Genomic DNA, 15062 nt, shown 5'->3' with positions numbered 1-15062 from the left:
GCAATGGCGTCGATGACCTCAATGGTGGATAGGCGAAGCCTATTGCATTCGAAAAATTAGCAAGGTATCGCAGAAAGATATAATTGCCTTTAGAATAATGTCAGAAAACCGTAGATTAATTTAAATAATAATAAAATTTCTTAACATACAACGGGGAAATAACAGTAAATTAATGCGATTATATAATAACAATATATTTCATTACTATTATGCAAAGGCGAGTATCGCATTTAAATGTGTGAAATATTCAGAGTATCCACGATCAACATGGTATACGGAAATCATGTTAAAACTCGCCAGACTTCTAACTCATATAAAAACATAGCATCTCAGTAACCAAATTATTTACAATCGGTTTGTTCTTTTATACAAACGTGTTTCACATATTGTGCGTTTTTACAAAAGAAAGCGTAACTTATTATATACACAACAGAACATGGTTGTCCATCTCGCGAATATCAATCAGATCATAAAATATATTAAGTACACAACAAGGAATGTCTAAAAAGTCTTCGAATTGTATATGTCGAGACATACGCATAGTATACACAAAATACCGTGTTTACATATACTTCACCGAGTGTAATATTATTGCACCTAATTTTCATTAAAACTTATTGACATTTATCAACACTGTCCGTAAAACACGTCAGATATGTATTCAACATTCTCTTAAACGTACGCATTTTAAATTATAATATCTTGCAAGTCTTCGTTCACTTAACAATTACCTTATAATAACGAGCATTACCTTGTACACCAGATTTAATCACGAAACACGCGAGTGTTCAGCGTGAAAGAAACTCTTTCTTCTTTTATGAAATTCCGTTCGATCCATTCGTTGATTTTTCTGGTAAACATTTCATGATCGTCGGTTCTATCAACTTCCACACTTCGGCAAGCTGTAGCACATTTGGAGCAATAATCATTCACGTATTCGTCAAAGTTGTCGATAAATTATTACCGAATTATAAATATTATGTCACGGTTGAAAGAAACAAGAAGCTGCACTTACCAATTTCTCAATTTTCGACAGCATAAAACATCACAAGAAAATTCGATAAAATTCGGAATTTAATTTCAACAATTAAAGAATCTTACCTCGGAGTGCCCGCGTATTTGCACATTCACAAGACTCTGCAAAACAGTTGCCAGTATCTCCAAATGTGCGTGGACGAGTTGCGTTTCCATGTGTAAACAGTGCAATGAAAAACAATTCCGTAACTCGACATTGGCAATCACGGATTCCTGAGCGACCATCTTGTTCTCCAGATACTCGACGGTGTCGGTCTGCGAGAAAGATCAATTATAATTGAAAGCCCTCAGGGTCTGTAAGCATGCGTTTACGCAGCTACAGTACGGGTTTAGCGATCCCGAGGTACACGAGCTACAAGACATACTGCAAATAGTATCAAACCAATGCAGGAAGTCATGTAAGACAAATTTATGATAAGAAGAATGAAAAATAAGCCAGTAATAAGTAAGCATTAGTGTGATAACTTTGTATAATAAGTTACTCACTTAAATCAAATGAACGAATACATTTAATTGAAACGAGAACGTCAATTTTCTGGAATTTTCTTACGCGTGGTTCGTCATAAATTGGAACGAATTATGTAAGACGATACAAGTTCAGAATGAGCAATTTTAAAATAATCATGTAATGACCGTTACACGGCAACAATGAATTAGAGTTAAGTCACCGGATAAATATACACTGTGCAAGCCTGTAAATCATTGTCTGTACCTTGATTACCTCAGAGCAGAGGTAGATTAATCGGAGAATTGACTTACATCGGTACCGCGAATAACTCCTTGCATTTGGCGTTTCTTTAACGACAGCATCGTGGATAACGCGCGTTGATGATCAGCGCTGACTCCGCGTTCGTGCCTCTCGCATAGTATTCTGTGCGCCACCAAAATATCTAGAAGGAGATTCAGCCTTTCGCAGACCATTGTTTCTTCTCTGACTGCTTGTTGGAGTGCTCTCGTGGAGAGTAAGTTGAATTCTCTGCAATTACAGTTACGCATGAGAACTTTCGTACGACGAAGACGTAATAATCCGGAAGAAACGGAAGAACTTGAAATTGAGTCTGGTATTTCGCAATTGTAAACTTAAGACAGGGAAACGAGAACCTGGTCATCATCGTGTTACCTATAGTTAGCCAAATTTTCATTATGATTACTCCGTTGAAAAGTGCTGTTCCACGTATAACTATAAAGTTATTAAATTGCTATTCCATACAGCACGGAACATGGCAGGAATATTTTTGCGCGAGACTTGAAATACTTGAATTTCATATATCTGAATATAACTAACGTTCTGTATCGTACCTCTCTGTCGTTAGATTCTAGTACCTACTTCGAAATGATATGGAAACCCTTTTTCATCTCTTGCCAGATGGTAGATCCACCAGTGGCCCAAGCAGTGGTACCGTGCGGCTCCGAGGCTAAATTGTTCAGTTGCGTGCCTAATTCCGCCATGTCTACCGCGTAGCTATGAGACCTAATTGCCAGGCAATCGGCGATGTTTTTCAGCCGGGAGATGCCAAGCAGTATCACCCTGATCTGGTCACGACTGTTCGCGAATTCAGTCAACGTCTCCGGCGGCACTAACTCTTTCGCTTTAGAGGACAGTTCCGACGTGGCGAATTCGTCTGGCACTCGCCTGAATACTTCGCGAATTTTGTGCTGCGTCTCCTCGCCGGTGTAGGTGAAGAAAAATTGCACGATATGGTCTTTGCTCACTACCGGGTGGCGAGCGATCACAGTCAGGAATCTCAGGAGGGATCGTCTCCTTTCTTCCAAAAACTGCGAGTCCGCTGCGAGTAATAAAATATCATTGATTAGTTGAAGGCATTACAAGATTAAGATCGAACACAAGGTTGCTGAATAAAAGCTTTCACCTCCCACGATCTTCTTCGGTGGTAACTTCGGTATCAACCTGTACGGAAATCTTGCCAGGAGGAGCTCGTGCAACGATACGAAGTCATTGTAGCGTCTATAAACCACGGAATTGAATCTCTGAAAAATGAAAATTGTTGTACAATGTACGTCTCCATAATTCTTCGCGTTTTAAATACAGAGCAACCTCACAACATCGTATAATTTTTTACACGATACCTTGCTCGTCACTTGGTACTCCACGTGTTTTAGAAAAATCCCCTTCTTCTCTGGTACCAAGTTAACTTCTATCGTGTCCAGATTACAGATATCCGAGTACGTGAGATTCAATTTAGCGGGATTGCTGCCTTTGTGCAGCCTTTGAGCCAGAAGCGTTACTTCCGACAGGTCGCACAGAGTCGGAACAGGTAGATCTATTAAAAAGAAAAGGAATTCAAGCAACCCAGACTTAAGATAAACGATTATTCAAATCTGCATCCGTCGACAATCGTTAGAATAAAATTTCATCCCTGAGAGTCGTTAGCGTCGTTATATCTCGGAGAGCCAAGTCTTCAAAGCGAGCAATTTCTCTGGGTATCATTATTCCCATCGTCGCAACCATAACCTCCATGTTCTAAAAGACTTTCTTGACCTATGCCGTCGTTCACAATACCAGCAGAGGTGAAACTCATTCCCAGACATTGTACAGAGTGTCCCCAAATGATTCAGCATCTCACTTCGTATCAGAAGATGCGGTTCAAGGGCAAAACGATAAGGGATTTTTATTAAACAATTAATTCTGCTACGCACGTGGGAATATCACACGGAGGAAAGATGTCGGAGACTCGAAGGGTCGCTCGGCGCTGTTTAAGGCCAAGGTTGAACTCCAGTAGCGAGGACCATTACGTCCGAGTCCTTTCATTGCATAATCTCCGACTTATAGCCTCTGAAGTAGTGGCAGATTTTAATCAACACCATGGGAGGAATGTCGACGGTCGCTATTCTCCAACGGAGAGAAGCGAACCTTAGAGGGCTCGTCGGGCAGACAAACAAGACTGAATTAGGTTGAAACTCGTCAAGTAGGAACAATCGAAGACGGGTGCTACAGAATGATAAGTCCAAATTCGAGATCCGTGGTTAGCGTACCGGTTCGTCTCGACCGGTTTTGAGGAATGTAACCAATTGGCGTCCTCTACGGTGGACTCTTCCCCCCTCCTTTGAGACATCAAAGGTTCATTCTAAGAAATATATAAGACCTAATACTACAACGTCGTGGTTAGTTGCTGACGTTGGTTGAGAAAACGACACACTTTGTTTTTCGTCGGTAGCCAGTTCGAAGCGTGTAGATGGAAACGTTCGCGGAGATTTTATTTTTTTTCGATGGCGTTATCACGTCTGCATTACCGCTGAAGAAAGTCGAGGAACCCGGTTATCGCGTGCACGTATTTTTAGAACTACAAGAAAGCTTTTACGCCGATAGTTCGCGTGATTGAATCGTACATTTTCTTATTTGCGTTTCGACTTTCAACCGTATTGGTCGAAGAGTAATGTTTGCCGAGCCCTAGAGGTATAAGCCACCATGTAAAATTTGTATGATAGCCGACTTTCCACAGATTTCTAATGCTTCTTTCGTTAATACAGTGATTTAATATTTCGTTTTCCATAAGTGTGCATACCTTTTGGTTATATTTAGCGTGTATTTGTCGTATCAGCTTGTATCAGAAATGCACCTAATCCGCGGTCTAGCGATAAGCGTGTCTTTTTACCGATAAGAAAGCAAGCACTTATTACGGTGGTCAGTGACACCATTAAAAACCGGGTTTCTTCGCATGTCCACTGTCCACATATCAAAAGAGGTGTAGTCTGTAAAGTGCCGGGAACAATGATACGTAATACGAAACCGTACAAGTGGAGAGCTCAAGTGCACTCGTACCCGGCGAAGATTCAAAGTCGATTTTCTCGAAAACAAAGCCTCACACGAAAAATTTTTATTCTATATTTTCGACTTATTTTTTCATACAGAATCACCCCATTTTCGCTTTTACCACCATTTACCCTGCATATACTTAACCCAGTTAACTATTTTATTAGCGTAAATGCGCTAACCTTGAGATTCAGAATTCTCCAACAGTTTGTCGCTTGGTTGCTTTCCTTGCTGAGCAAATGCGACTAGAGCGAGGCCCTTGTACAATCCACTCCTGGTCAGGTAACCCGTCTTGCTGTCCACGAGTTCCCATATCTAGAATTAAAAAAGTAAAAGTAATTTTAATTAAAACATTATCTTTTTAAAAAATAAAAGAAAAAATATTTTTATTCATACAATGCTTAAAAAATTCTATAATGAATAAAGCTTCGATGTCGCGGTTAAAGAAGAACGTTGAATTCTTGCACGATGAATTATTCACATTCTATTTATACATCATTTATTCGGTTATTTTCGTACAAGGCTGCTCCACATAAAATGCGTACGGTGCGATTAATAATACTATCGCGAGACCAATAATAACATAGCGATCGATGCATGAATTGTCAGATTTCAATGGCCATTTGTTAAAATTGAAAACACCGTTGAGTAACTTGTTATGCGTTCGCGATAATCAGTGGCTCAATTTAGAACGTTGAAAGGCGCACCTAGTGGAAAATATCATGGTTGCGAGCGTGAAACCCATGGAAAAGGTTTCCAAGGAAAGCTACGTGAAAGATGAACAGAGAATATTCCTGGTCTTATTCCAAGTAGAGAGTACTTTCTCGATGCGTAACAAAAACATTAAAAGGTTCCAGAGTTGTACAAAATAATTATGTCCATTGTCGACTCTTATCGGAAACAAACAGTGGGTGGCAGTTCTCCAATTATAGCGAGAATCACCGAACGAATCATAGCACGAAGAGTACTCTTATAAATATATTTAAAAAAAAAAAAAAAAATAATGGAAGAGAAATTGAATCGAAAAAAGTAGTTAATTTAAAGGCTTAATGTGAAAACAGATGATTAGTTGCAAGTTGCAACGAGCACGCTAGACTCTAACGGTACAACCTCGGTTAACACTGTGGACGATTCCTAAGGATTAGGCCATAAATGAAAGTAACTGCATTCCGAGAATTTTTATATCTTGCTGCGTCATTCCACTACTCCTGCTTTCGTTCCCACCACTTCTCTTTCACCAGACTCGGCAGAAACTGCACTTTACGTGCATATAGATTTCTAAACCGACGATCTCATCCTTCGACGATCGAAGATTTTTGACAAAAATTGGTAGATTAATTTGTTTACATTTTTTAATTACGCCATTCCGTGGAGTGGCGGAGACAGGTGTGGAACGTAACAATGTTGACACGTTAGCAAAAATGTTCTATTATCATTCAAATTATGAGAGAGCGTCGTACTCGCTTCATTCACACAAATGTGATGTCGTACACAGTGGTTTCTATTCCAATAGAGCTGTCGTTAGAGTACATGTATATTCGGTACGTGGCAAGAGAATAAATGCTTTCATTACTGCGCTCGTAACACAAATTTCCATAACGCGATGAAGTAACGGGACGCCGTTAAACTTCCTTTTATCAAATCGCATCGTTAGACATGATTTGATAACCAAGTGGTTCGGATGCTGAAACATAGGAGAGAACAGGAACGGATAAAAACAGATTTGATTTGGGAAGATCGGAGCGCGTCCAGAAGTCGGGTAGCTGGAAAAGCGGTCGAATGGAAAAATCGAAAAAGCAAATGCAGACACGATCGAGCGTAAACCTGCGCATAAGTGGCACTCGCCGTGCGTGTTCTTCGCGTTCGAAAGCGTTTGGGTCCTTGTCTTCTCATTGGTTTTACGAGTGTCGTTAAACCCTAATCGTCGATCGAGTTCACCAAGAGGAAATTACAATGGAAATAGGTTCCCTGTTCGTGTGAACGGTGCTCGCGAACAATCGTCGAGAAAGCTGAGAGTTTGCTCGTCGCGAGCGCGGCTTTTCAGCTATCGGCCTCAATGGCTCCCTTCACGTTTTTCGAATAGTATTTTCAAATAGAAATACCGCATTGAAATTCCAACGCTTTTTAGCCAACTGTGCGGCACACATGGACGAATAATCGCGGAATAAATATTTACGTAATTCACATTTTGTCACATGACAAATTTTTGTTCTCGCCTCGAGTTACTAGGCACATCCTGTTTTTAAATCGAAGCACGACGAAGACTGGTTCATAGCAGCCTGGAGGTGATGTTTTGCGCACACAGACGAGCGTGATACGGACTATGATAAGATTTCTTGATATTAAGAATTCTACATTTGTTAGTTGCTAGAACGATACAACAACCTTTGCATTCCAACAATTTGTTTTGATACGAGCGACTTCGAAGCAATTTTCGGTGTATATTTAACAAATTCATAATGTTACTTTCGCGCCAAAAATATTTGTAAATACCCAGAATGAACGTTCAACTCTGTAAGACACGAATGGGAAAGTACTGGCCAGCAGGAAGAGGAAAGATGCGCGCACGCGCGTATCGTATAAAGCACGAAACAACTGGAACGTCATTAAACAAAATTATTGTAGAGGGTTTGGGGGAAGGGAGGTATCCGCGGAAGTTTTATCTTACGCGAGTGTTTGTGTTCGTGTCGAGCGTCCCGTGGTACGCTCACACAAACAACCGCATCCATTGTGAAACAGCTCAACAGCTGTTCGCAACGATTTCTGCATGTTTATCGACAACTATATTAAAATTGAGGAGGAATAATGGAAATTTAAAAATAATGGAAATTACGGTGGCAAACGGGATAATTAAATTGACAAAACGAAATTATGTAAAGATATGTAATGATCTTCATGAAATGCATCGTTTGTGTACATTGAAGAAATTTATTTACAATGTGTAGTTTGCAGTAATCGATGTTGTACGATCATTAATCGTTTTGTTAAAGAGGAATCGTAGAATGTCTTCCTTATAAAAGTACCTGCTGCGTTACATCACGCTTAGTGTACATGAGTAACACGGTAAAAATGTTTATATGAATAGCAATGTAGTTGGATTCATGAGAGAATACGTACACTGGAAACGATTGCATCTTACAATTGAGATGTTCAGGTATCTTACAAACGAATCGCAATGGTCGGCGTATACCTTATATAAATAAAACTAGTCTCGCGTAAATAAAGCAACAAACTTTCAAGTTTATTCGTCAGAAATTGAACCCTCGCGCAACATATGGGAACCTAACTCCGCGAACCATGCCACGCTGTCGCGTTTAGCATGACGGATTATCATACGATAGATAAGGATCCCAGAAATTTTAATTTCAAATATTTTCTACATTAAACGTTTATCCCCCACCGTCAACGTAAAGCAAATTTACAGCCTTTGGCGAAATACCAGATAAAATTTATCTAATTTATTCCAGACACAAATGATGTCTCTGCTTCACACTTGACGCGTGACTATATCGTTTGACATTCTATGAATCACAGCAGTTTATTTCCTTAATAGAAACGGTAGGTACGAGTCCAATATTTCCAACTCAATGCTGCGACAGTTTCTATTCGAAGTGATAACAGCAGACTACACAAATTCAGAAATGGCAAATTTCCATTCAATGTATGCCCTCAGTGATTACAACGCTGCTTTGGCAAGGCACCTGTGCATGGAACGTCTTTCTCGGTTGTCTGCCAAATGGGAAAGCGGTGGAAAGAATACACAAACGCTTACGGGACATTGGCTCATTAGTAAAACGTGCTTCCATCAGTGGTAGACTCACAATTAGAACCGCTACGACAGAACGATGCCGCATGCCACATCTCCGATGCATTTTTATTTTCAAATTTCTTCTTTCATATTTTGCCTTGACTTTAAGAGGTTGTTAATCGTCGATCCGTGAGGACATTTTACAATGGTTCATGCCTAGATGCTGCGAACAGTGTGGTAGCGATAATCGATAGTCCAAAGCTATTGTTAACGATCGAGGTGGGCGATAACCCATAGATCCAAGGAGCGCACTTTGTATCGCCTTACACGATGTGTATCATTCAGGACCGTCCTATTCATAGAGATCTGCGATGACTAGCGATAAAGCGGCGACCCACGTAACGTTATTTTGATTGTGTCATTAGTCAATGAACGAGACGCGACGTTCAATCCCTATTACGACGTTTCGTGTCGTGTCACTTTATAGCTTCTAGTTTCTTCTATAATCGTGCACGGTCTCTGGGTTTATTTTTTTCCAAAGTATATCCTGAAAACGGTTAGATGGCGATAGGGGAATGTGTTCCTCGAATATTCGATTCCGTAATGCTAGGCAATAGGCGACTGTAAACGTTGAAACCTGTCTTTCTAATCATGAAAGCCATGAATACTTGTAAATACATTTATGGTTGTAGTTGACCCTGGTGCGTAATCTTCCACTATTACGAAGGGGCGTTCACGCAGACTGTCGTCAGCGGGCGTGTTAATGATAAAACAACGATATCGACTGGAGACACGAGACAATGCAGAAGGAAAGCTTCGTTCAAAGGGGAAAGGAAATCGGTAACGACAATTAACACATTCGGGACCAGCAGATAGTTTACGTAAAATAATAAAATTCTGAAGCTGGACATAGTGTATAAAATAAAAAGATTTTCATAATTTTTGTTATAACCAGGAATAGAATTTTAAGTGACTAATAACTGTTTGTGTAGAAGTGATTAATAATCTTCGAAAAATGATGAACCAAAGTCGATAGATCCTGGAGTGCATCAAAATCTCCTTTTACTCTCGTCTCGTGAATTAAAGTTATTTTTAATCGCCAATTGCGAAAATGATCGAGAGTAAGTTCTGCGTTTCCGTAACGCGTGAAAATTGAAAAAAGAAAAAAAAACAAATAAACAAACTTCTGTATCGTTTCTGTTTAGGTTATAGTAATCGCATACGATACCGCGTCCCGGAGGTTAATCATCCGGAGTCGCGTCACGCTCGTAAAAATTCTGAAACCGTTTTCCTCGCGAGGAACCGCTATGCAAAGAATTTATTCGTATGGCAACCGTTTCGGCACGTAGTCCGTATACCGTTGCGTGTACACACATTCGATTCGTTATCTAACCGTGTCAGTATAATTTGCGTCAACTAACGTAATTGAACCGGCACTGATATATTAATGAACATTAAATACCTTCACAATTATTAGCAATATAAATTGCTCGACGGCAATTGGAGGTGAACGATCGTTGTTGAAAGAATTCGTACCGCGAGAAGGACGAAGCAATACGACTTGTTTGAGAATAATTGATACGCGCGATTGATATATAATAAATTACGATTTGGAGGTCAGAAATTATTCCAGGAGGAATATAAAATTAATATCCGTCGATCGGATGGTAATGGAAAAGTAGCTTGTACAGCGAATATAAAATTAATACGAGTATTGGCGAATACGAATTGGGATGTCCATTATTACGCATTCTTCGTTGGCGTATGGCAATAAAAACAACGAAAATTCCGAGGTCCGAAGCGGAAGATAGAGTGCTAAATATAAACTTTCAATCGGTGAACTATAATCTGAAAGCAACATCTTTCCGCGGGTCTGGAGTTATTAATTTGTCCGTTAAAGCTCTCATTATCACGGATGCACAACTACAGTTCAACAAATAAAGATGGCGCACGTTAAATAATCTTCGTCCATTTATTTAGCGTGCATATAAATTCCAACTTTAAACAAATCGAGACTATTCAATTCGCGTACAATTTTTTACTTCCTCGTATCAAAATTATACGAAATTAAACAAATAAAAATTTAATTACTATGTATTCTTGATCGAACGAACGTCACGAATCAATTGCTGTATGTTGCTTTTATTGGCCGTCTGTTATTCGAATTAAATGTTGTTCGTCTTTGTTTGACATTAAAGAATCTGATATTTAAAGTTCAAGGTAGAGGTGAATATAGATTTAATTGAAATTCGTGGAAATCTAGTTAGCAGCGAGTATTCGTCATCCACTGTCTGCCAATCTGACAGTGAGTAATCGCTGTTCGATACGGAAGAAGTTATAGTCACATAACATTAACCAGTTAACGCTTTAACCCGAGTATCGGGTTCGTACTGCATTTTTCCGCCAGTGTGATTTAAGCCGGACTGCAAACGCAATAATAACAAAATCGAAATAAATATCAGCAAACAAATAGATAAGTAACAATTTACAGTAACAAAGGTAACAATAAATAACAAAATGACGATTAAATATTTCTACTTAAACCGAAGTTATGAATGATGGAATATAAATGCAGAGAATTCATGTTTACAGTAAAAATAATTTAAGTAAAGATCGGAGGTGCAAGAAGAGAGTGGAAAGTAAGAGAATGGAGGGCAGAGACGTCAGAAAGAGAGAGACAAGAGAAGAATGAGAGCATACCTGACTGAGAACGGAGCTACTCAGCTGGGACTTGACAAGAAGGGATTTAAACACCTCTCGTTCCACATTTCCACTCGTGGGAGAGCAAATCTTCTCGTAGACTTCTCTGTAGAACGGTGGTATGCAGCCTGGTGGTTCCGTGCGCCGACGGAAAGCAAAATAAAACGGCATCACTTCGCGGGAAATTACGTGTGTCACACTTTCACGCATTGAAAATATTAACCGAAAGAATCTATCGTCGATAAAGACCGACAAATATTAGGTGTGCTAAAGTAGAGTAATATTCTGTAAACGCGTTTATCTTGAGTCACATGGATAGCAAGAAATCAAGGCAACGAAGGCACACGTGCGTATTCCAACGCACGTCACATGCGGCCACATGTGTCTTCGGTTGCTTTGATTTCTACGCGACTTTCGCTATTTTGCGTCTAATAAATATGTTACATACGGATCTATTTTTTGAAGAAGTTAGAGAAAGTAAAGGTTTCTTAAATCCACAGAGGAAATTTGGGGGTTTAAATAGTCGAGACACCGATGTACTATAGTAATCGAGAGTTAGCGAGGTTCGACGTGCTAAAAGGGGATACGAGTTGCTTTTAAAAACCGGACGACCTCGGGGAGACCTTGTCAAAGATGCGTGCGGTACACAAGTTCATCATTTACCGAACGACAGATCGGTCGACGCCATGTTGGATCACTTGTTGATCATCCGGAATCCTGTTAGATCGTTGCACTGGGGAGTTTGCGAAATTACAGGCGCGTCGGCGGATCGTCCTCGCCTTAATGATTTACGTGCACTCGCGTTGGGTTTTTCGAACAATACGATACAACCGACCGGCGAGATGCGAACGACAACAAATAAACACTGACGACACTCGCCATTGCCGTGTGGCGCACAACTGAAGACTAAACTAAACCACGATTTCTCTGGCCGGCCGTTCTTGTTTCTCCCGCCGCGCATGCGTTCTTTCGCCCGTTCGATTACGAAGTAATAGTAGTCCGTGTTTCTCAGGAAATTTATATTTAGTTATTTTCTGTGATTTATAAGCGAAACAGTGTAACATTGCAGTCGAGTTAACGAATGTATCGTGTAATACACATTACGAGAATTTAAATAACGATCTACATTATCTACAAAGCTAAGACAAATGCAACGGTACAGCCATCTAGTGGCGACAGGACCAAACCGTTGTAAACGTCTGCTGGTGCGATGATAACGTTTTATCGACCGTTCAGTCGGTATGTAGCTTAGCAACATGTTTCACAGATTGTCCACCGCGGCGCTCTGGCAAACTCCTAGAAGCGTCGCGGGATATTTCAAGTTTTTAAAGAAAACAGACTACAAACTTTTATTAAATATCCTCTTTACGATCTTTTCTTTTCTTTTCCTTTGGTAGTAGCTAAATCGAGTTTATGCTCCAGTTGAAATTTTGCAAAATGTCAAGTCCTCTTTAAAAATATACGAAAATCTATAAAAAATTTGAAACTTAATAGTTCCATGAGATTGTTCTTTATATTTTTTACCAATTTATTGTGTCACCTTGAACGACATACTTATCCCGGGTGTTCTGAAAAATGACACTCGTTTGAAAAACTGCAGGATTCACCAAACGATTGTACGAACAGGCTTAACCCCAGTTTTAACAGAATCTTTCTGTTCATCGCGCGTTGCACTTTATTCCTATGTAGGTATACATGTAGGTACAGCCTGGCATCAGCATTCGACGTGCTATCGAGGTCACATGTAAATATGACTCCAGGATTGAAACCGAATATCTCCGCTTTTCTATGCCTCGCTCGCGCCGTTAGGCGAATAGTAAATTCAGTTGTGGTTTTTTAAGCTCTAGTTTTTCTTTCCACGGGAATTCCAACATCCTTTGTTTAATCTTTCTCTGTGTTGCGACATAACACGTCTACGTCGAGAGTGATAAAAAAGTCTCCATCGATTCGAAATAGTCAGCGTTATCGTTCCGTTAATTCTTCCCGTTATAGACGAAAGTTATTATTCATTATAAACGAACAGTATTATCGTGGCCATTCGAGCCGAAGCATAATACAATTTCTGGTACGAAATAAAACAACTTTCCTTCCATGAAGCGAACCAACAATTCATCAAATGTACGCGAATAACGCAGAATTTTTCTCTTTTATTCACAAAGTCTAAACGTCACGGAAATTACTGCAAAACACTTGGCGAAGCACGAAAACACTTCCAACGAGCGCGAATTGAGCGTCAAAGTAAAAGACGAAGGATGTAAAAAAGAGAAACGAAAAGAGTAAGAAAAAATAGAGAAACGTCGAGTCATCGAGCATAGAAATCGTTGATCAAAGCCGCCACATGTGGTTATGTGGTTTTCCCACTAATGACTGGTACAACTTCAAAAACTAACTTTAACAAACAGTCTCGACGGTTTTCGTGCCTTTCCGGTAGAGCTGAACTCGACATAGGGTTTTCTAATAATTCGTAAGCTGCTGGTTTCGTTACTTCTTCTTAGTACAAGTGGTTTCTCGTAATTGATTTTTTTTTTTTTGTCTTCTTCGCATAACCAACTGTACTAATAATAACTACCATCAGCCAATTTGCGACTGTATACAATCACCGATTACATGCTTTCACGCCTACATCTATACGGACGAGTGAGCACTTCGACGGATAACTTATTCGAGTTGGAGCACGAGGGTCACATTTCTCGCTAAAACAACGCCATTTATCGTACCTCGAAGAAAAGTAAGCAGTGCTTTACCGGAAACGCGCACCACGCGCGCCTAATACTTTTAAACGCGTCTGTATTCGAAACGATCAAAAGGAAAAGAGGTTTAGGCTCGCGTAGGCTGACTGAGAGCTGGCCTGCGGGGTGGGTGGGGGGTGGGTGCGAGTGTACGCGTCGTACTTTGAGCAACTTCAAAAGCACGTGTGAGTTTTATTAAAGAAAAGGGGGAAAGAGCGAGAAAAGAGAAAGAAAGGGAAAAGGAAAGAGATAGAGGAGGCAAAAGGGAAAGTGGAGAGAGCGAGAGGACGACGTAGGATCGATGGAGAGACGTAGGTGCAAGCGAAGGGTAGGGGGATTGGTTGGGGAGGAAAAAACTGGGAACGAACGAGCTAGCGGAACTGCGTGTCACGATATGAGGCTAGGGGTCGGGGCGCTTTGACTTTGACGTGCAATTAAAAGTGCATTTTCCGCTCAGCAGACGTTTAGCGGATTCGAAGTACCTTGGAAAACGTTCACCCGAACGGCCACCACCGGGTAAGTCATAAGCTCCGTGAAAATTTTCAGACGGTTCGACGTGCGCGCCACCTGTCGCGACTTCACAGGCAGCGCGCTGCCGAAGAGGAAAACGAGTCGTCGGTGACGGCGCACGAAAGAGGAAACGGGAGCGGCGACGAGGGCGGTGGGGTTGGTGATGGCGAGCAAAGGAAGAGGTGAAAAAGGGCGTCGACGATGAGGAGAAGGAGGCTAAGGGTAGCAGTAGGAGAGGACGAAGAAACGCACTTGCCTTTGATATTTATTCTCGCGCGCGTGGCTGGCCTAAATAAGCACCTTTCCGCGGGAAACGCTCTCGCGCAAAAGCACGAAAACTGACGCTGGCAAGGATTTTTATTTTGCACCCTCTCTCGCGTTTTCCCTTGCACGCCTGGCTCCTCGCTCTTCCGCCTCTCCCTTGCCGTTTACCTTTTGTTCGAGCCCGTAAAGGAGTTCGATGGGTCCACGGACAAGGCCACCTCGTTCCTAGTTTGGGGGCCACGCGTTTTTCTTTTAATTTTAAAGATTAAGTAACGCGAAATAGGAAAGCAGAGGACCAGATCTG

The 15062-nt window shown here is 40.8% G+C and overlaps 1 protein-coding gene across 2 annotated transcripts; it reads right to left on the bottom strand.

Annotated features, from left to right (window-relative positions):
* Positions 1-173: 173 nt before the first annotated feature.
* LOC128887371 (sorting nexin-8-like) lies at positions 174-12640 on the bottom strand. 2 transcript variants are annotated; one of them, XM_054143193.1, is made up of 9 exons: positions 11919-12640; positions 11256-11487; positions 4990-5122; positions 3124-3317; positions 2907-3024; positions 2363-2822; positions 1795-2011; positions 1102-1290; positions 174-902 (listed from the first exon to the last, which is right to left on the bottom strand). In XM_054143193.1, the coding sequence occupies exons 2-9, from the start codon at positions 11463-11465 to the stop codon at positions 816-818; spliced, it is 1608 nt and encodes a 535-aa protein (XP_053999168.1). In that variant the 5' UTR covers positions 11466-11487; positions 11919-12640; the 3' UTR covers positions 174-815. The 2 variants fall into 2 exon arrangements, with proteins under 2 accessions (XP_053999168.1, XP_053999169.1); XM_054143194.1 differs by having other exon boundaries at positions 11256-11383; positions 11919-12637.
* Between the last annotated feature and the right edge of the window lie 2422 nt (positions 12641-15062).

The sequence above is a fragment of the Hylaeus anthracinus genome, unplaced genomic scaffold (assembly GCF_026225885.1).
Source record: "Hylaeus anthracinus isolate JK02 unplaced genomic scaffold, UHH_iyHylAnth1.0_haploid 11985, whole genome shotgun sequence".
Lineage (NCBI taxonomy): Eukaryota > Metazoa > Arthropoda > Insecta > Hymenoptera > Colletidae > Hylaeus > Hylaeus anthracinus.
The sequence above is the reverse complement of the archived record's forward strand: the minus strand, read 5'-3'. Positions and strand labels throughout refer to the sequence as shown.